The sequence below is a fragment of the Astyanax mexicanus genome, chromosome 14 (assembly GCF_023375975.1).
Source record: "Astyanax mexicanus isolate ESR-SI-001 chromosome 14, AstMex3_surface, whole genome shotgun sequence".
In the NCBI taxonomy this organism is placed as follows: domain Eukaryota; kingdom Metazoa; phylum Chordata; class Actinopteri; order Characiformes; family Acestrorhamphidae; genus Astyanax; species Astyanax mexicanus.
The window spans coordinates 44,196,268-44,217,319 of NC_064421.1; the positions used below are offsets into that span (position 1 = coordinate 44,196,268).

General features: G+C 43.4%; 1 protein-coding gene across 6 annotated transcripts in view; it reads right to left on the bottom strand.

Annotated features, from left to right (window-relative positions):
- Positions 1-21,052, bottom strand: part of ank3a (ankyrin 3a) — a 123,131-nt gene that overhangs the window by 3,292 nt on the left and 98,787 nt on the right. Inside the window, exons 38-47 of one of the 6 annotated variants that reach the window (XM_049463984.1) lie at positions 13,455-20,714; positions 12,602-12,676; positions 11,579-11,710; positions 10,509-10,652; positions 6,026-6,116; positions 4,688-4,868; positions 3,294-3,371; positions 2,480-2,563; positions 2,077-2,193; positions 1,703-1,788 (exon numbers count right to left, since the gene is read on the bottom strand). In XM_049463984.1, coding sequence (XP_049319941.1) covers positions 1,723-1,788; positions 2,077-2,193; positions 2,480-2,563; positions 3,294-3,371; positions 4,688-4,868; positions 6,026-6,116; positions 10,509-10,652; positions 11,579-11,710; positions 12,602-12,676; positions 13,455-20,714 — 8,228 coding nt within the window. In that variant the 3' untranslated portion in view covers positions 1,703-1,722. Of the gene's footprint in view, positions 1-1,702; positions 1,789-2,076; positions 2,194-2,479; positions 2,564-3,293; positions 3,375-4,687; positions 4,869-6,025; positions 6,117-6,884; positions 7,562-10,508; positions 10,653-11,578; positions 11,711-12,601; positions 12,677-13,454; positions 20,715-21,052 lie in introns of those variants that run through there. The other 5 variants (XM_049463983.1, XM_049463987.1, XM_049463985.1 and 2 more) reach the window with 5 other exon arrangements.

The following is a 21,052-nucleotide window of genomic DNA, read 5'->3' on the forward strand; positions in this document are numbered from 1 at the left end:
ATCGTTAGGGACAGCCCTAAAGTGACCGACGAATGGAAGCACAAGGTAGGGCATTACTAACAAAGTGGTCAGAGGGGGGAAGCACATCTCAGCTAACAGAGAATGTTATAAGAACATTTATCAAAGTTTTGAAAAGCTTCCAGGAAATTTAGCCTATGAAGTTCCAGTAACATAATAATGGTTTGCATCACAATGTTATTAGAACATTTCACACATAAAATTCTCAGTTTGCTAAGTGCGGACCACGCCTTATAGAAGTAGAAAAGGAAGAAAAAGGGGAGGGAACTCGGGGAAATTTGGGCTGGAGTTCTGAACAGCGTGCTGAAGAAGCGTGCAGTTATATCCCCCCCTTTTTATTTAATGAGAAGTGGAAGAGTAGAAAAAAGGGGGTTGTTGGGGAGGAGGTGGGTTGCGAAGTTTTCGTCACGAGAGATAGTTAGTTAGGGGAGGTATTTATAGGACGGTTGATTGATACGGGGTGGAGTTAGAACGTAGAGTTCGGGCGTGGTCCTTCTCCCAAACTTTTGTTATTACATAACATCATTTAGATAAATACTAACATTAATGTAAAAATTAACATTCCCAAAACTAAAAATTAAAACACTGACACAAGAGATGTTGCAGTGACGTTGCAGTGAAGTGGCAGTCCGTATTCTTTAATTGCTAAACTGAAAGCAGAAGCATTTCTGAGTGGAGAAGAGATAAAATATTGTGTTTAATGGTACCAGTGTTCTGGAACGACCATCCCTGCTAAGCATAATATATTCATTCTAAAAACCAGGCTGTCGCGTCACTTTTCGCGGGAGTTCTCTTCTGGCCACGTCACGCGTCTTTACGTACTTACGTCACATGTACAGCCTCTAAAAGAGGATCCGGCTCAGTTTTACTGAACGTGAGCGGCTGGTGGAGCAATGGAGACTTCAGAAGAGGGAACTCGGACCTCAGTAGCTCATTCACTCAACCCATGGTAAAACCCAAGAAACGAAGAGGAGTGAAGCAAGCTCTAAAGCAAAAAAGGAACGCGATAGAATCTGCGCTAAAACCAGGATTAATATCGGATTGGCTTTTGAACGGTGGATAGAGCTCCATGACCTAAAAGGGTTCAAAAGTGATGCTGGGTTGGCTTTCTTCTTGCTGGACAGGTTATAAGTTATTTCAGTTATTTGGCTATTACTACTAGCTAGCTTCTAAAACACTGCATTGGTTGTGTTGCCTGTAACATTAACACTGCAATTTATTTACATCAACCTGCTTTTAAAAATGCTTTTACCCTAAACTAAAAATCACAATATGTATCTGAATTAAAAATATTTTAAAATAATATTCAATATTTACACTGACAAAACTGACAACCGTATATGACAACTCTCTTACATCCTCTGAAGACATTTCCCTCTGACTGAGCTCTCGCTCTCTCTCTGACTGATCATAACCAGGAATCAGATTCATCCGCTCTAAAAGTAGACCGCATCACACCCACCCAGTTTAAAAGGATTCTTCCGCATGCTCGATGCAATTACCCATTCTCACCAGAGAGGGCCCTCAATCCCAAAACTAATGGACATCAGCTTTAAATAAAAACGTTCTGAAAACAATAATTGTAACATACAGCAAACATGCTACTAAACAAAAATTGTTAGTTGGGAAACCAGGTGTTTCTAATAAAGTGGCCAGTGAGTGGAAGCGTAAGGTTGGCAGTTACCTATTCATGCTGAAGTGCATCTAGGAGTGATACTTCTTCTCTGAAGACCTTCTCTCCTCTTTTCTTCTCACCTTGGAAGCATCTCCCTGTTCTCACACACACACACACACACACACACACACACACACACACACACAGGGAGAAGAAAGGTCAGCTGATCAGTGTCTTGGCTGGCGGTGATGATTAAGGCTGTGAGAGAGATCAGGAGCTGCAGCTGGAGAGAAGTAAAACTGTTCTCTGATCATTGTTTTAACAGACAAACGGTTTGAGTTGAAAATATGACTTTAATGAATAAACAAATGAATGAATTAAATCCAGAGCTGTCCAGTTCCCAGCAGCCACAAGCACTGACCCCAACCCCTCACACTGCTGACCTCAGGCTGTGGATCTGTGGGGGGGTCACTGCTCTCCCCCAACGAGGGAAAACAGCCTTTACCATCCTGATCCTCCGGAGTCGGAGTGTCCACCCGCCGAATCACCTTCCGGATCACCTGTTCAGGAAAAAAGGATGGCAAAGAATGGAGATAAAAGGCAAAGGAGCAAAGGAAATGAGATGGAGGGAATAAAGAAAATAAAGAAGAGGAAAGAAAAGGAATAGAAAGAATATGTAGGGAAGGTAGGGAAAAGAAAGAAGCACAAAGAAATAAGATATTTAAATAAAATAGAAGAAGAAAGGAAATGAAAACAGAGATGAGTAAAAACAATGGTAAGTGAATAAAATAATGAATGAATGAATGAATGAATAAATAAATGAAAGGGTGGATGGTGGATTTTTACTTTTCTGGTGATGACATTTCCGTCCTCATCTACAAACTGTTCCTCTGAAACAGAATCTCCCGGAATGTTCCATGCCTCGTCTCCCTACGGCAAGGAAGATGTTAGCTTAGCGTGCTAATGCACACACACACACACTCACACACACACACACACTTTCTCTCTCTCTCTCTCTCTACAGCACCACAGCACTCCTGAAAGCGTGTTTAGGCCACCCAGTGCAGTGTGAGTAATCAAACTGGCAGTAGAATCCCAGAGTCTCTGAGGAAATGGTGATCGGATTTAGATTTTAGTTCAAACCAAGAAGAAATTGAAACATTCAGAAGAGTTAAAACACACACACACATATGCACACACACATTTATGTGAGCTGATCAAGTTGTCAAAAGTGCAGAAACCTACAAACCAAACACCTGCTGATTAACACCCCAACTGAAAGCCAAAGAGAACCAGAGCCTGAGCCAATGCCAGCCTGGATTTTGTATCAACACCAGTCTGGATCCAAATCCAAAACTGGTCTGGATCTGGGCCAAGCCCTTGTCTGGCTATGGAGCCAATACTTGCTTGGATTAAGAGTCAAATATAATTCAAATCAAGACCCAAAACCACAAAGAAACTGAATCCAATATCAATCCGGGCCCATATCCAACACCAGCATGGATTTGGATCTAAAGCAAGCTCGCTGCCCTTCAAGCTTCCATTAATTACTGGCCATGTTAGTATTTCTGTCCCAGTAGTCTGTTACTGATCAGTTAGAAGCAGCTGGGTGTAGATCTGAACCCGTGCTGAAGACGAGACGATGCTCCAGGGGGTGTACCTTCAGGACCAGGCGTCTGCGGAACACTCGTGTGGTGATGGTGCGTTCCTCGTCTGAGCCAGTCTCTGTAGCTGTACGCTGCTAACCAATGCATTTACATACAAAGCCCTTGATGAACGTGTGTGTAAATTAGGCCTGAAACATACTTCATGCACTGACACAAACCCAGATGCTCTGAGCTTGCAGACTGGGTTTCACAATGAGTTCAGCAACCTAATGTACATTCTGAACTTTGCCACAAGGTGCGCTACAGTATAGGATAGCTCCAGTCAAGTGTCAGTATGCATCTCACAATATATGTAAGGATGCACTTACTTACACTTTGTACAGACGGACCGTGTGTTTGCAGAGCTTCTGCCATATGTTAGCATTTGCGTTTGCATATTTGCATTCAGTATGTTTCAGGCCTTACTCCAGCTTTACAGTGTAATACAACTTTAACAAACACCTTCAACAAAAATGAACCTGAAGTTTCTTTCAAAAGCCCAAATTGCTATAATCCAGGGGTGTCCAAACTACGTCCCGCGGGCCATTTGCGGCCCGTTTCCTTTTTTGGAGCGGCCCGCGAGGTATTTTAGAAATAGAATGAAAGTTGGCCCGCTGTTAAGCAGGTTTTTATAATGTGAGATTCAAAGTTTGAACGCTAGGTGTCAGAATCGGGCCAAAGAGTCTAAAAGCGGAGAGGGTGCGCATTTCTAGCACAGAAAAACGGGCCAAAGAGTCTAAAGGCGGAGAGGGTGCGCATTTCTAACACAGAAAAACGGGGTAAAGAGTCTAAAAGCGGAGAGGGTGCGCATTTCTAGTGTAGAAAAACAGGGCAAAGAGTCTAAAAGCGGAGAGAGTGCGCATTTCTACTGCAGAAAAACGGGCCAAAGAGTCTAAAAGCGGAGAGGTTGTGCATTTCTAGCGCAGAAAAACGGGCCAAAGAGTCTGAAAAAGGAGAGGGTGCGCATTTCTAGTGCAGAAAAACGGGTCAAAGAGTCTAAAAGCGGAGAGGTTGTGCATTTCTAGCGCAGAAAAACGGGCCAAAGAGTCTGAAAAAGGAGAGGGTGCGCATTTCTAGTGCAGAAAAACGGGCCAAAGAGTCTAAAAGTTGACGTAATTAAGGAGTTTTATATTAAGAGACATCATGAAATTAAACATCAATTGGAAAAATCTTAGTTTACACAACACTGTCAAAGATAAAGATAGTAAGTCAAGTAAAATGGTGTGTAAATGAAATAACCAGGAAAAAAGTATTATTTAAAGTGGTATATTTCTATATTTGTATATTTCATTATATTTCCCGTGATTTCAAATATATTTCTCCTTCTGGCCCCCAACAAAGAAAGTTTGGACACCCCTGCTATAATCAAAACAGATTTTCATTTTAATTCCGATTATTTTTTCCTCACCTTTACTTTGTGTTCAACTAGCAGTGTTCCCTCCTCTCGTCCTGCCCCTCCCTTCACCCCACCGGCTGAATCCTGGGATGCCGTGCTGCGGTGCGGGGTTTCAGAATGCTCGCCGTTCTGACGAGGTTTTCCAGAATCCCCTCTGGGCGATGATGTTACTGAGTCACTGGAGTTCTCCTGACTGAAGTTGAGTTAAGGAAAGTTAAGATTAGATATCTTACAGATAAAAGAACTCAGTCTGTAGTATGCACAGCATTCAAAGAACAATTATCTGTAATATCAGCAAGATTTCCTTTTAAATTGCTGATATTTTGATTCGATTTTTATACTACTGACAAACATACATATACAGCAAATTGCTGCAAACGTTGGCATGCAGATATGTCTCAACCATATATGTAACTATGTAATGACTACATGTCTGGTGTAATTATACACTGAGTAAAAGGCATAAAAGTGCTTCACAAACTGCCCTTTAAAAAGGCTTTCAGAAGCTACTTTTGGGTAGTGCACCTCTTGGTGAGAGATTTCTGACTGCTACACATGCCTCTACAATGCACTTTAAGAGGGAGCCCATCATTGAGACTGGGTTGCCTCAGTTGTCTACAATCTAGACTGTCCTTCAGCCAGCCACTGTCATCACTTTTACTTTCATTTGCAATGGCGTTGTAAATAAGAAATCTAAACAGCTGGGACAATCTGGGACAGTATTGTCTTAAATGACAAATCCAGGTTCCAGCAACAGTTGGGTTTTTCAGCAGGATAATTCTCACCCACAGACAGCAAGAGTTTCCTAGGACTTCCTTGGCCTTGAGCGTCACGTAACATCATTATATTCAATATGTTCATTCATATGTGGCCTGCAGTACATCAGTTTGATTGATGCCAACTATGAGAATACAGTTATGAATTTAAAGATTCTGTAATATTAGAAGTGAGCCCACATGGACAATATAGATTATTATTATGTGAACTTCAGCTATATGGTAAGGCCTGGTATGGTAACACTCACATATGGAACTGAATCTGGATCAGTACAACAATTGTTTACCTAAATGTTCACCGTTTTCCCAAGATACTGTTCTGATAAGTTCCTAAACTGTTGCAAACTGGTTACTTTGGTATTGCATGTGGTTGCTAGGGTGTTCGTAAAGACCTGCTATGGTTTTGTAACTAGATGCAATGGTATTTCACATGGCTTCTAGGGCATCACTGGGCAGTTTGCTGATTTTTTTTTTTGTAGCATTAAAACTTTTGCCATAAAAATAAAATAATTATAAAAAGTGTTGCACTATTATTATAGATTTGTGACACTTCTGCTGATTGGATGTGCGGTACCTGTTGTCCTGCCTGTCAATGAGGTCTGTGCTGTGGCTCCGCCCCTGAGCAAGTGCCTCAGCGTTGGCGCCAGAGTTCTCGCTGGCCCAGCCTGTGGAGAGTGAACACACCTCTAACTCCACCCCTCTATCATCCCTCGCTCCCTCCCTCTCCCTCTCTTCTACCCTCTCTCCGCCGCAGCCTGGGGCCAGCAGGTGGTGCCGATGCTCCTGCCCTCTCTCCTCCTCCTCCTCCTCCTCTTTCCCCTCTTCCTTCATCACGTCCACCCACGGACGGGGGGTGGAGTCATCCTCACAGTGACCTCCGAGCTTGTCTGGAAAAGAACATTGCTGGTCTGGAACAACAGCTTCATGTTTAATGGGTGATGATGAAGATGACGTTGATGATGAAGATGGAGGTGAATCCTTGCTCTCCTCTTTTATCTGCATTGCCACCTCATTCTCTTTTTCTTTGCTCTCTTTTCTTTGCTCTTTTTCACTTTCCTGTCTCTCGTCCTCAGAGAGAGCGGAAGGTACTGCAGTGGGCGGGACCCCTGCAGCAGGGGTGTGTGTTTGGGTTTGTGTGTGTGTCAGTGGCTCAGGGGGTGAAAGTGGAACTTCCCAAAGCTCCTGCGAGTGTGTTTGCGGGTCAGTGGGAGTGAGTGTGTGTGTTGGAGGGCGTAGTGCGAGGTCACTAGGTCTTGGTGGGGTCACGCTGGGGTCATGTCCTGCCGCTGTCCCCTCTGTGGAGCACTGTTGCCCCCACGAGGGGCAGTAGGCTGGGGGCAGGTCAGGGTCAGAAGGAAGGGGCAGCTGGGTCAGGGGGGCAGAGGGGGGGTCATTACACTCCAGTTCATTCAGGAGAGACATATAACCTGTGGGACACACACACACACACACATAGACACAAATGGACATGGTAACAAGACACAAGAAGACAAACACATATACACACACAAACACACACACACACACACACACTATGGTTTGCATCCTGACCAATCAGTCGAACCAGTTATTTCTCAGGAAGCTGCTGGCTGCTAGGTGGTTGACATTCACAAACACACACACACACTTGAACACATACATAATATCATACACACACACACAAATGAGGCTTAATGTATAGATGAAGGGGTGGTTGGGAATAAGGTATAAATGTGGGGACTGATGGGTGGATGAATAGATGGCTACAGGAATTGATGGATGGATACGTGAATGAATGGATACATGGCTTAAAGAATGCAAGGATGGACAGATGGACACAGGGATGAAAGCATGGATGGATAGATAGATACAGGAATGAATGAGAGGTCGAACTAATACAGGGTAAAAATGTATGGAAGGGTAGATGGATACAGGGAATAACTGGTTGACTGGATGGATGTGCAGAAGAACGGATTCCACTGCAGCGGAGGAGAGGAGGAGTCCGATACGGAGCAAGAAAGTGAGGGATGTTCTACTTCTTTCTCTCTGTCCGAGGGATAGATGGAGGAGAAAGCCGCAGGAGAGAGGTGGAGGAGAGCAGGTTCTGGCTCAGGGCATGCGGAGAACTTAACTAGATCAAACAGCAAAAAACACACACACACACAGCTCGAACAAAACCGACACACACCTAACAGGGTGTCAGCATGCACCTGGATTAAAGCGATAGTTCTGCAAAAAATCAAATGTACCCCCCCTCAACCCTTACACCAACTGTGGTGGATCAGCTGAGACACAAATGGTGTTTGGAGATGTTTAGACATATGTATACCCCACCAATTAGCATTGCTTTATTTAAGGTGGAATTGAAAATAAAAGCAATATGCTAACTTTAACTTAAGCAATAAGCAATTATATAAAGACTAGCACATTAGCACATGCTAATTGTGAGTGTATAAGTTTATTTTATCTTAACTACATTAGATACATTAGCCATGCAGCATAGCATCAGTGTTAAAACTAAAGAAACACCATAAATGTCTTGACGCATCGACTACATTTAGCGAAAGGGAAGAAACTGGTGGAATTTGATTTTTGATGAACTAGTCATTTAAAGCTCATTCTAGCATTTTTCTCATTATTAAAGATACAAACGTACAGTCTGTTTCATTCTACACTTTAAAAAAAACTGGACATTTGTTGTTCTAGCAAAATACTGTATGATCCAATACAAATACAGTACAAATACAAAAAGTACAGTACAAAAGAAAACATTAAAGGAGAATTCCACCCAAAAATCCTGCATATTCCAGTGTTTGAGATAAACTCTTTTAGAGTGGGGTTTGGTGGAAAAATCCGACTTGGATTTCTTTACAGTGGTGGTAAATGGAAGCAGGTACTATTTGCCATGACTACAACACAAATTTAGCCATTTTATTTACTATCCAAACCCACCATTAGCCTTCTGGGTTTTATATGGAATGATGATGATAGTAAAATGGTGGAAAACCTAAAAAAAAAAAAAACATTTTTTTTGCTGCACAACACCCTGCATGTATCCCTCCACCATTCTAGCACGTTTTAGATTTAAATCAAAATCTTCCCAAAACTCTGATGTATTCATATCCACTTGGATATGAATACTGTGTATGACTGTGGAAGTTTCTCTACAGTGTTTCAAACCAAACCCACTCTGAATTACATAAAAAAACAACTGTTATTCATGCAGAGAATTTTAAAAACAGGGTGGAATTCTCCTTTAATACACTCAGGACAATAGCGCCCCCTGTGAACAGTAAGAGTGAATTACAGTAAAGTTCAGACTTCCTGTGAGAGAGATTTTTCTGCACTGGCTGAGGGGAAGCATCATGCAGGCGCTGCTTCACCCTGCACGACTGACAGCATGCATGTTCATATACAGACCCATGCATACAGGGAAGGAAGGGGGTGGGTTGGGGAATCTGTGAAGGTGCTAATTTAAATTGCATAGTGTAAGTGGGGTGTTTTAAAAAATTATTACAGGGTTGATGTGTTCAGGGCCTTCAAACTCTCCACCTGCTTCTCGAGTCCAGAATGTGCTCATGCAGACTTGGAAATAAACCGATTTAAAATACTAGGGGTGCAGTGTGACAGTCTGCACAGGTAGATGAGTTATGTGGAGCCTATTTTAACTTGGCAAAGTTAACCAGCATTACCTATTTTCATCAGGGATGGCTAGCATTTATTTTTTCAAGCAGCAAAGTAGATACAATTGGATAGTTTCAGTTAGCACAGTTAAATAAGTTATCACAGTTTAGTCAGCAAAGTTAGCTAGTTATCTATTTTGAAAAAGCAGAGTTAGCTAGCATTAAATATTTTAGTCAGCAACGTTATTTTCAGTCAGAAGTTAACTAAAGCTAGCATTAAATAACTAGCATTGCAACATAGCAGGGTTAACTAGCATTGGATAGATATTTTCAGTCAGCAGAGTAGGCAAGGCTTAGCTATTATTAGTTAGCACAGTTAGCGAGCATTCAATGTCTTCAGAAAGCAGAGTTATATAGCTAGCATTAAATAGATATTTTTGTCAGCAGAGTTACACAGAGTTAACTATTTACAATTAGCACAGTTAGCTAACATTAGAACATGTATAGTTAGCAGAGTAAGCTAGAGTTTACTATTTTCAGTAAGCACAGTTAGTTAGCATTGAATCATTTTTGGTTAGCAAAGTCAGTTAGCTTTAGATATTCTCAGTCAGCAGAGTAAGCTAGGGTTAGCTACGTTGAACCAGTAGCTAAGATTAGCTAAGATTAAAATATCTTCAGTCAGCAGAGAGAATAGAATTGGCTTGTTAATAAAATGAACTAATTTTAGTTAGCACAGTTAGCTAACTAGGATTAGAATATCTTCAGTCAGCAGAGTGGATAGAATTAACTAATTTTAGTAAGCACAGTTAATTTACCTAACTAGCATTTAAATATCTTCAGTTAGCAGACTAGATAGAATTAACTAATTTCAGTTAGCATAGTTAGCTAGTAAGCATTAGAATATCTTCAGTCATCAGAGTAGATAGAATTAACTAATTTTAGTTAGCACAGTTAGCTAACTAGCATTATAATATCATCAGTTAGCAGAGTAGATAGAATTAACTAATTTTAGTTAGCACAGTTAACTTACCTAACTAGCATTAGAATATCTTCAGTCAGCAGAGTAGATAAAATTAACTAATTTCAGTTAGCACAGTTAGCTAACTAGCATTAGAATATCTTCAGTACTTTAGAGTTAGCTATTTGTAGCAATCAGACAGTTAGCTAGACTTATCTTTTCAGTGGTTTCAAAAACATGTTTTATTAACATGAAGCTGTTTTGGAGAAAGAGCAGATTCTGAACTTGTGAGGCAGGTGAGCAAAACGAACAACAGAAAAATCTCACAGTAATCAGAGCGATTACCACAGCAGGCCCTTCCATCCAGACACGCGGGACTCCTCCTGAAGCTCGGAGGAGGAGTGATGGGGAGAAAACAGGAGGGATGGGTGAGGGAGGGGGGGGGGGGGGGGGGGAGGACAGGAGGGAGGGGTCAGCTAGATGGGTCTAAACTTTACCATCCGCTTTCTCCTGGTACACAGCGCTATCATCTGCAAAACTTCTGGTGCCTGAAATGTTACCATAGTCAAATATGGGCCCTTCCAGCAGAGTCACAATATCCATCCGGTTCACTTTGGTCAGCCCTGCCGTCAGCGCGTCCGCTGGAGAAACAGGTCATCCAGTTAGAGGCATTACATGATTATATTTAATACAAAAAACTGAATAATGTAGGACCCATATCCTACATTTCCTCCTGTATTTTATATCATTAACTACTGTGGGCCAAACAGGCTAAATAGGTGGAGCTAAACTGTTGTAGGCTGTTGTGGTTCTAATACCTTTATTGCAAAAGACTGACTGGATGTGGGTAAACTGCTAAAGGCTAAATGGATGGGGCTTTGCATGCGTAAAAAATCAGTGGATTTTTTTTTTAAGCCCATTTAAGTGATTTCACATAGAATCATAACACCTCAAAAATCCCTTTAAATGCTAACATGTTCTTAAAGAAACTGTTCTGTGTAGAACCAGAAACACTTGTTTCTACCATTGTTAGAAATTAACAAATGATTTGTCAGAGAACCCATTTTAAGGCTAAACATATGAATATACAGCAAGTCTGCATTTATGAGTTGAACATAGTTGAACATATTCTGAGACAGCCAAACAACTTCCAAATGTTACTGACACACTTCCTCTTGCTCATGACTTTATACATTGCAATCAGTGTTTAATAAAATATGTATTTTCACAAAAACATTCAGTGCAAAAGCTAGCTACAGTTTGCTGAAGGGAGTTGTTGGTATATTGGTACGGTGTTACAATAATTTGTGTTTTAGTTTAGATTTTTTTAAAATGCATATAGTGCATTTTGACCATATCTCTGTATTGGGCGAGGTCCTTGATCGATAGTATGTATTGTACGTGCATTGCTTGTGAATAAAAGGACCAACAAACAGTTTCTAGGGAATTAGCTGTATTTTTTAAATTAGAGGCAAATTCAGTTTTCTAGGATATGGGTCCTAAAAATCCACACAGTAGCTATTTCAGACAGTAATGTATGTGGAAAAAAGAAAAAAGAAAAACTCACTAGTGGCGTTCTTCCCATCTCTGCTCACCCACTTCTTCAGGAGCATGAAGCTCTGGGCAGTGAGGGAGTTGGGGTTTTCGGTGCGGATGTGATTGATCTCATCCACTGAGAAATTCATCTCTCGAGCCAGCTCTGCAGTTACGTCACGAACACAGTGAGACAAAGAGTGTCACGATAAAAACAACATGAACTGCATAAGAAATGAATTTAACAAACCATAATAACCCATCAAACACAAAATGTGCAAGACAGCTTTCTGTTAAAACATGCCAGTGTGCATGAGGAAGAATGCAGCATTATCACAAAATGCTGCAGTGTAATACCATTTTCACTCAGTAGGGGGCACAGCAAAACCAAATGTTTTACGTGGATGTATGTCTCCTTATTCCATGAAAATTCAGGCAAGAAAACTCGGCATAATATCCTATCTTAAATCGTTTTAATCTGTTACAACTTATCATAGTCATCCTGAACTGCTGTTGTACCATTACCCTGTATCTGCATTTTGGAAAATTTCAGACATTGTTTACCATATAAACATTATGCGATCCAATATTACTTGGAATTGACACATTAGTTCTGTTAATACTGTTAATTTATGTACCCTTATTGTAAAGTGTTACCAAATAATATATTCACTTACATGTTTACATTTTCAGCGACATCAAAGAACATCAACTCCAAAGTTATAGCTTTAATCGGCTATTCCATATTCCATGTTGTTACAGAACGACACTCTTCAAAACTGTAACCCTAACACTGATAAAGATGAAAAAGATGGCCACAAAAATAGGTGTCCTTCCTAATCAACTAATCAAATTACTTGCTGTCAGTTGACCAGTGACTGTGACCAAATTGCCAACAAATGTGCAAGAAGGCCAAAAGCCAATAAATCCGTACAATAATAAAACAATACAAACACAACAATAAAATAGAAAAAAAGGATAAAGTAAATAATAATACAATTGGAAAAGAGATATGTTTGACATACAAGGATGTTCAAGGAAGCTCATGAGGCCTCACCTGTCCAACTGAGTCCCAGATGATCAGCTACAATCGCCATGCGAAGGTCCGTTCTCTCACATGGGCTTTGCGGACCTGAAAAGCAGGAAACACCAGAAGAGAGCTGTTAGCATTAACAAATCAAAATCAAAGTCATTTCCAACCCATATAAACACAAGTGGCTGTCTCCTTTTCTGGCCAAACATTGCTTTTAGTGATAGGAAAAATCTGAGAGGTTTTATTGTCAAACCAGTGGAAGTAAGTGGGCAGCATAATACTGAGGCTACAAAGATCACCGCCTCAAATTGTTGCTGAGAGAGGCCAGAAAAGGAACAGCACACAAGACAAAGATGGTGAACTGCTGTGTCTGAAACACATGGTGCTCTGAATATTTCTGTGAATAGAGATTCTACAGAATTTATGCAGGCAATCAACGTGACTGTATTTGAAAGAGGTATACACTAAGGAAAAACAAAAACAAATAAAAGGTCTGTAATTTTACAGACATTTAAAGGGTGACTCTTCTGATGAGGAAAAGAGACATGCAGGCATCCTGTACAATTCCAGTAACACAGTTTACTGAGGGTGAAAATAGACACTGAAACTGCAATTTTCTGCTAACGACTCTTGCACAGACAGACTGTCCAGTGGCCCCTCCCTCCCTAACATGCTACACCGACTGTCAAAGGTGGGGGAGAGAGAGAGAAGAGGGGTTCCGACAAGGACAGGTACAGTAACACTCACACAGTACAGAGATGGGAGAAGAATGACAAGAATGACAGCTACTGTTCACGCCACAGGCAATCCAGTCAGTCAATCACAACGGTTCATGCAACTAAGGATCAAGTAAAGTTTTCAATAAAGTTTTACAAACTAGGCTTGATCTCCGCGATGGGGGGCGCCCCACGAGCACCTGCGCCCTTATTGCCCTCCTTCCCTCCTCCTGTCCGCCTAGTCCTCCTCCTCTCACTGCCCGCGGACCTCGTGACCTTTGATCTTGAGGGTGTGACCCCTCGGGAGGAGCTGGCAGAGAGGGAGGGCTGGGACTGGGAGGGGTCCGATAGGGAGGTGCTTCGTGATGTGCTGCTGTCCTCCTCCGACTGCTCTGCCTGCGTCTGTTTCTCCTCGTCTGAAAGGCGATCCGCCACTTTTGCTGCTCCCCCGCTAACGCTCTGAAAGAATTTGATCGACTGCCTACATAGCTCACTCAGGTTGGCCCTGTCTGCCTCACTGACTGAGCAGCTGCTTAAAGCAACCCCTGATGACCTGTCTCTGTTTGGCGGCTGGGGAGGAACTACCTGCTTGACTACTCTCTCCACCTCCCCAGGCTTTCCTGACCGGGGTCGTGCCTGAGCTGCTACAGCAGAACTGGCTGCACCACTCCTTTTGAAATCTTTGACTGGAATTCTAGATCTGGGCTCTACAGTACTGGATGCAGGGTCCACTTTCCTGGCCTCAGGTTTGACAGCTTGCTTAGGTTTTTGCTTCCCTGAGCTTTGGTTGTTAAAAGTAAACCCTGTGGCCTTGACTGGAAGCCTAGATTTGGGGTGGCCCTTGACTTCTACTATTTTCTGAGAGTCTGCCCTTTCCTGATGGTTCTGAGTACCAAAGGTGTCCTCTGCTGTCTCTGTGGAATCCCTACAGAACTGAGCTTCTATTCTACTGGCTTTCTGTAGAGTGGGTTCAGAGGATGACTGAAGGTTAAACACTACACTACCACACTGGATGTAGTTAGCCTGGACACTGGAGGCCTCTAGATTATTGTTGTTATTGCAGTTCTCTGAGGGAAAATCTTTCCTGTCAGTTGCTGCTGAATCAGAGGATCTGCTACTGAACTGACTCTCGGTTAAGTGGCTTTCCAAGCTAACATACTCAGGCATCTGACTTGCTGTGGCATCTGCTTTAAAGTCACTCAGTTCAGCAGAACCAGAGTCTTTCTTTATGGTTATGGAGGCAGCGATTCCCATCTTTATAGGGGTGCGCAATTTAGGGTCGACCTTGGAGGCCGTAACAGTGCAAGAGGAGGCGGTTTCGCCTACAGTGTCAGTGCATGGAGGTGCATCCTGGCAGCCAGTGCTGCCCTGAGCTGGACTGCCTCTGGATGGTATAATGTCTGTGATGGCCTCTACCTTCCCCTCTACAGTTCTCTCCCCTGCCTTTGTTTGGGAGGCACCTACCCCCGCACTTCTGCCCCCATTGCCCTTGTCCCCTGACTTCCCATCTGCAGTATGCTCACCAATCTGGAAAAACTGAAGCCTCTCCTCAACAAAGTCCCGCTTGCTCATGTCAATAGCGCCACTGCGAGTCATCTCAAACATCTTGCCCTCATGGAAGGGGAAGGGGTTGGGCTCGCTAGTTGGAGTGCTCTCATCAGTTGGCGTACGAGCCGGAGTAGTGTCTGGTGTAGTAGCTTGTGACTTGTCTTCCACTGACAAACCAAAAGGTTTTGGATCTTCGTCTTTGCCTTTTGCATCAAATACTCCCTCTTCTGCTCCTTTGCTTGACCATGGGTCAAAGTCCAAGCCTTTGGTGGCAACAGTTTTGAAAGTGGTATTTAGTTCCTCCTCAAGTTTGTAGCTGAAATAACTATCTGGTTGTGCTTGCCTGTCAGGATGCCTTCCCTCCAAAGAGTAGATTGTATCTTGATCTTTATCAGCCTCTGACTTTTTGTTTGATGAGTTGGTTTTGAATTTTGCATTTTCTCCATTATCCTCATTCGGAGAGCTCTCCTCTTCGATCACTTCTAGTTTGCTCTGGCTGAAGGAGCGATCAGCTGTTTTTCCATCATTTGAAAGGCTGGAGGTTTTGGGATCACTCAACCCATCATCCTCATCCTGCAGATCATAACCATCAAGGGAGTCTATCTCTGTAGCATCGGTGTCATGGGAAAATTCAGCAGTTGTTGCTATAGAGCAGTCAGTGATGGACTGATCATTGCCATTCTGCTCAAGGTCCACATCCTCTCCTTTGATGACACCATTCACACTCGACTCTTTGTGATTGGCGCCATTTCGCTCTGGTTTCCGAGGCCTGACTCGTTTTTCACCCTCTTCTGTCATTTTGAAGGTGTATTTTTTGAGAGGAATGGGTTGAAAGACAGACTCATCATCACTGGAATCACTGTTGTCAGCTCCAGGTGGAAGAGGAGAGGGTGGCTGTACTCTGATTACAGGCTCTGCCAGGAGGTGCCTGTCATGCTCCTCCTGGAGATTTACCTCCATCATATCTGTTTCTGCCTCAGAGGACGGACATGAGGCCTTTTTCTCAGGGTCAGAATGCTCAGCCTCAAGTGGTGGCGGTGGAGGAAATTCAATGTACGCTACTCGTTTGTCTTTTGTTCTTTTTCCAGGTGATTCATGCTTGCCTTTTGGGGACTCAGGGGGTGTGGCAGGTTTGGCTTTCTCTGCTGGTAATTCCCTGAAAATAAAAGTCTTTTGCTCCTCTTCCTCTGACTCTTCTGGAATCGGGCTGGGCATGCCAGTCATAGAGCCGATAACAGAATCTGGCGCTCTGGAATTGAGGTCATAGCTAACATCATCAGAGCTAGGTGTCTCAGGCGTGACAGGACTTCTTCCAGAACTTTCCATGAAAGTCACTTGCTCTAAGGTGTCATCTTCTGGGCTGCCCTGAGGTGAAGACTGCTGTTTCTGCTTGACTGTGTAGAACGCGCCCCTCGTCTCGTGCACTGTTCGGCTCTCGTGGCTAACTACTTTTTTGTATGTGCTAAGTTGGCTAGAAGCTGTCTCCTTCTCATACTGCTTTCCTACTTGAATGCTGACATAAACTGGCAGAGGTTTGATGTCTGCAGTGACGCCTGGAGTCACTCTCTCAATATATTCAATTTGGTCACTATCCACACCATTACAGACTACGTTAGCATTTCCTACTGACAATACATCACTTGATGATTTGTAAGCATCAGAACTACAGTGATGCTTGCTTCTATCTAACGTTGGTATGTGGGACCCTACTCCATCAGATTTAACAGATGAATCTAGCTTTAAGATGCTACTTTGGTGATGATCTACAAGACTAGATGAAACCCTAACAGGAATTTGTGATTCCGAGTTTTTTTTTTGAGAACCACTGTGTTTGTCAGTGCTGCTCGGGTCTTCTCGTATTACTAGCTCAGTATATATGATCTTTTTTGTTGTTTCCCCTTTGATGGAATTACCATTATCTTCGCCATCAACCATAGCATCCTGAACTAGGGTGTGGGACATTTTTGACTTTGGGGTTTTGTGGTGTCCATTGCCATGACTTTCCCAAGTTTTGTAAGTCTTACGATCTGCATCTGGTTCTCTGCTGTGGATGCTTTTCTGATGTTTGGGAGAGGTGTTATCTGATACATTTCTATTCCTGTCAGCAAGGGCTTGTGCTCTTCTGACATTATAACTTTGCCCACTTTCGCTTTCTTGGACTTTCTTTGGGCTGTGCTCGCCTTTGGAAGAATCTGATGCTTTAGAGTGATTCCCCCCAGCAAAAACTTGATAGACAGGCAGTTTACTTTCCTGTAGCTTCCTTACTGGGGAACCAGATGTTTGATCATATTGGGGCCCCTTGTCTTGCTTGTGAGAGTCTGATTCGAATTTCATTCTAACTGAGCTAACCTTCGATGTGGAGGGCTGGAAATATTTAGAGGACTCGCTTGCACTGCTAGCTGATGAGCAGTCTCCCTGTTTTCCACTGTCATCATTGCATTGAAGCAAAACACGTCTCTCTGGGCTGCTAGGCAGGCTGGCACACTTTCTGTCATGAGCTCCGTACCTGTCTCTAAACCTATCTCTGCTCCACTCCTCTCCACTCCCTCCATTTCTAAACACTGATCTCTCAGGGCTGCTGCAGGTGGAACTGGGTCCTGATCTAGTCTCTCGAGCATCTGGCCTACGGTGCTTTTTCTCAGGGGAGTGGAGCTCATCATTCAATTTTTCAGTTTTGTCACGGAAAAACTGTGAAACTTCACTTAGCTTCTCCTCTGCTTCTTTAACAGTTCTGTGTACTCTGTCCTCATACACTAACTTGTCCTTATTTTTACTTTGTTTATCTTCAGACACTTTCATCCAAATTGACTTTTTTGGACTGCCGGGATCTGAAGCATACTGCAGGAGTGTTAGCTTGTCATAGTTTTCTTTGTCACTCGAGGCTGTGCCTGGCTTGTCAGGTTTAAGCATGAATTCTCTCATTGAGCCACTCTGCATTCCCTCATCATAGTAACGAGATCTGTCAATCACAGATTCATCAGAGTCAGAATGAGAAGAGTCAAATTTCTCAGAGAAGAGCATTTTCTCTGCAAATTTGTATGACTCTCCCCTCGTATCTGCTGATTCTTCCTCATGGTATTCCACGGAGTGCTGACTGAGTAGCTTTAGAGTTTTATACGAGTCATCAGCCATTAACTGGGCAGAGCTAGGCCGGCTGTCATCATCTTGAGAGACTGGTGTGTTCACTCTGGGGGAGTCCAAATAGCAGGGCAGGGATTCTTCAGGCTCTTGATCCTCCAGAAGTTCCATTTCCTCTTGATTCTGAAGTTCTTTTATGCCACTGCTGCTTTGGTAGATGTACATTTCTTTCTCAGGGTGATTTTTGGTTTGCCTAATGATGACCTCTGTTGGTTCTGCTTTATTTCCTTTCTCAATGTGAACCTCAATGATGCGTTCCACTTTTGGCATTGAGTCCCTTTCAAGATGTCTCTGATGTTGTTCTGGTCCCTCATTGTTGCCCTTGTGCTCAAATAATCCAGTTATCTCTCTGGATGGATCTCGACCTGACTGGAAGGCTTTCATAATGTCTCTCACAGACATGGTCTCCTCAAGTCTTTCCGATGCTGCCTCTTTACTTGGTGGCTTGTGATACACCATTCGTGTGGTGGTTGTAATGTGAGTTTCCTCTTTGAGGCGCATACCTTTGCCCACCATGTCTTCCTCTGGATTGGTTCTGGCTTGATAGGCTTTCACCCTCTCCTTGATGGAGCCACCAGGAGACCTAGGTTCTGTGTCAATGCATCGGGCTGGAGTTTTTACCATTTTAACCTCTTCCATTATTGGTTCTTTGCTGTCCTCTGGAGGCTCATAGCTCCGGATAACATGTACAACCTCAGTTCGTGTTTCGGTGATAACAGGTGGGATTTCCTGAAACAGTGCTTTGGGCCCCATTCCTTCAGCGCTCTGAGGAGCAGAAGGAGTCCTCTCACTCCGAGTCTCAAACCCACTGTCTGAGAGTGGACTTTTATCCTGGTCGTGAGAGATATCATCTGGGGAATCAAGAACTGCATCAGTGCCAAACAATGCATCTGCTAGTCTACAGAGTTCTTTCTCCGAGGGGGATGGTCGCATGTTGGAAGGGGGCATTTTGAGCTTGTGCTCTTGAACGGCCATGGCAGGCTTTAAGATGCGTTTCTGTTTCTCTTCTCCCTCTCTCCTTACCTCTTCATTTCTTTGTTTTGCTTCCACAATTTTTGACAGGGAACTTGTTCCAATGTCATTGGTCAGGTAATCAACCACCTTTGCCAGATTAAAATCTCTGTCAGGTATGTTTTTTGATTTGGCTTGAGGTGCCACTGTCTCATATCGAGGGGGACACCTCCATCCATTTTGCTGGATCTCATCAATATCATCCTCCAAATCTTCTTCAACCTTGGTATTTTTGATATTCGCCTTGCTCTCCCTCAGAACATCCTTGGTTAATATCTCACTGACCTTGACCAAGTCTTGTTTGACTTTCTCCACAATTCTGAAGGGTTCCTCATCCTCCATTTTATGCTCTTTTGGGGAGTCAGATCGGAAGCCTTTGGAAGCAGAGTTTGTGTCAGTTTGCAAAAGGGCTGACATTCTGATTAGATCCTCCTTCATTTCAGCCACATCTTTCAATATCTCTTGGCTGTTGGACAAAGGGGATGGGGACGTGGACTTCAGAGTTGCAGGGGACATGAACAGGGGCGTTTTAACTGGGGACAGGGTTTTGGCAAAGGAAGACTGTGTTTGGGCATTTGTCTCTGGGGGCATAGATTTTCTGGGGGACAGGAGTGCTGCTGTTGATTTGGAGATATCAGGAAGCTTCTTAAATTGGGGTTCAGGCAAAACATTTATAACAGAATAAACAGGCACTGTGATTGTGCTGCAGGTCACAGATGTGGTGGAGTTGGGAGGGGATCTCAGTGAGGCATAGATGGAGTTGGAGCCTGAGGACCGGATAGATTGAAAGGAGGACGATGGAGAAGAAGACACAGACTTGAGCGTGCCGTAGCCTGCAGAGCAGGAGTTTAGTGTCTTCTCAACTTCATCGAAGGCAGCATTCACGCTGGTGGTGGCAGCATTTGTTGTAGCCTGTATCCTTTCCTGAAGGCTGCCTGACATGAGTGAATTAGGGGAGCAGGAGCGGTATTTAGTTGGTGACACTGTCCCATTAATGAGGGCTGCTGCATTGGAGCTGGAGTTGGTTTTCAGTGGTGAGGAGAGGGAGCTGAGAAATCCTCGGTGGGAGCTGGAAGCATCAGTTGTTGTTCGGATTGAGGAGAGGCCTGGGACTGTTTTGATTGGAGAACCAGTTGACGGAGCATTTGAGGTTATGACAGATTTATAGGGCAAACTGGAGTTATACATGTTCAGAGAGGACTTGGGTGAAGCAGGTGGGGTCATAGCAATGGAGGATCTCTCCAGAAGTGCACCTCCAGTAGGGACTGGAGAGGTTCTGGCAGAAAGGTTGGCCAAGCCTTTTACAGAGACAGTGTCAGGGATGTTCTTCCCCGGGGAAGACAAGAGGGTTGGGGAGGCCTGGACGGGGTACTGGGCCTGCTGCACAACTGTCTTTATCGGGGAAGAGATGGTTCGATAGGAGCGTATCGGTGATGCGACGTCGCTGGCAGATTTGATGGAGGATGCAGGTGAGCCTCCGATGACTGATCTGATGGGGGAGGCAGAGTTTACAGACCACACGGACCTCAGTGGGGAGGCTGAGGGGGTGTTGGAGGAGGAGCTGGAGAGGGAGCCGAAGCCCGACTTGGCCTGGCCGGTGGCGGTGACGGGCGGGCTGGTCGCCCAAGCCTGGTAGGAGCGTGTCGTAAAGACAGGCTTGTAAGCGTAGCCAGAAGGCTGCGGCGTGGTTTTCGGAGTGGTGTTGTGGCCTCTTTCGGCTGTTTCTAACACAAGCAAATTAAAAAACGTAACATAAAAGTGAACCGAAAAATGTTAAAAGAGAGAAAAGAGAGAAATGGAAAAGAGGTTTAGTCAAAAGGTTTAGATCAGGGTTTAAAAAGTGACATTATGGATAACTCTTTGAAACAATCTTTTTAATACTTAAGTTGGTGGTGACACAAAACAAGAATGTAAAAAAAAAAAACAAAGTAATGTTTGTAAAAGAACAGGTGGAAACCACAAATGCAAGACTGAAATGGAGGCAGACTGTACAAAAGAAGCCGTTGTTTTTTGAACTATAAAATATAAAAAGTTCAAATCATAAAAAACACAAAATATATTT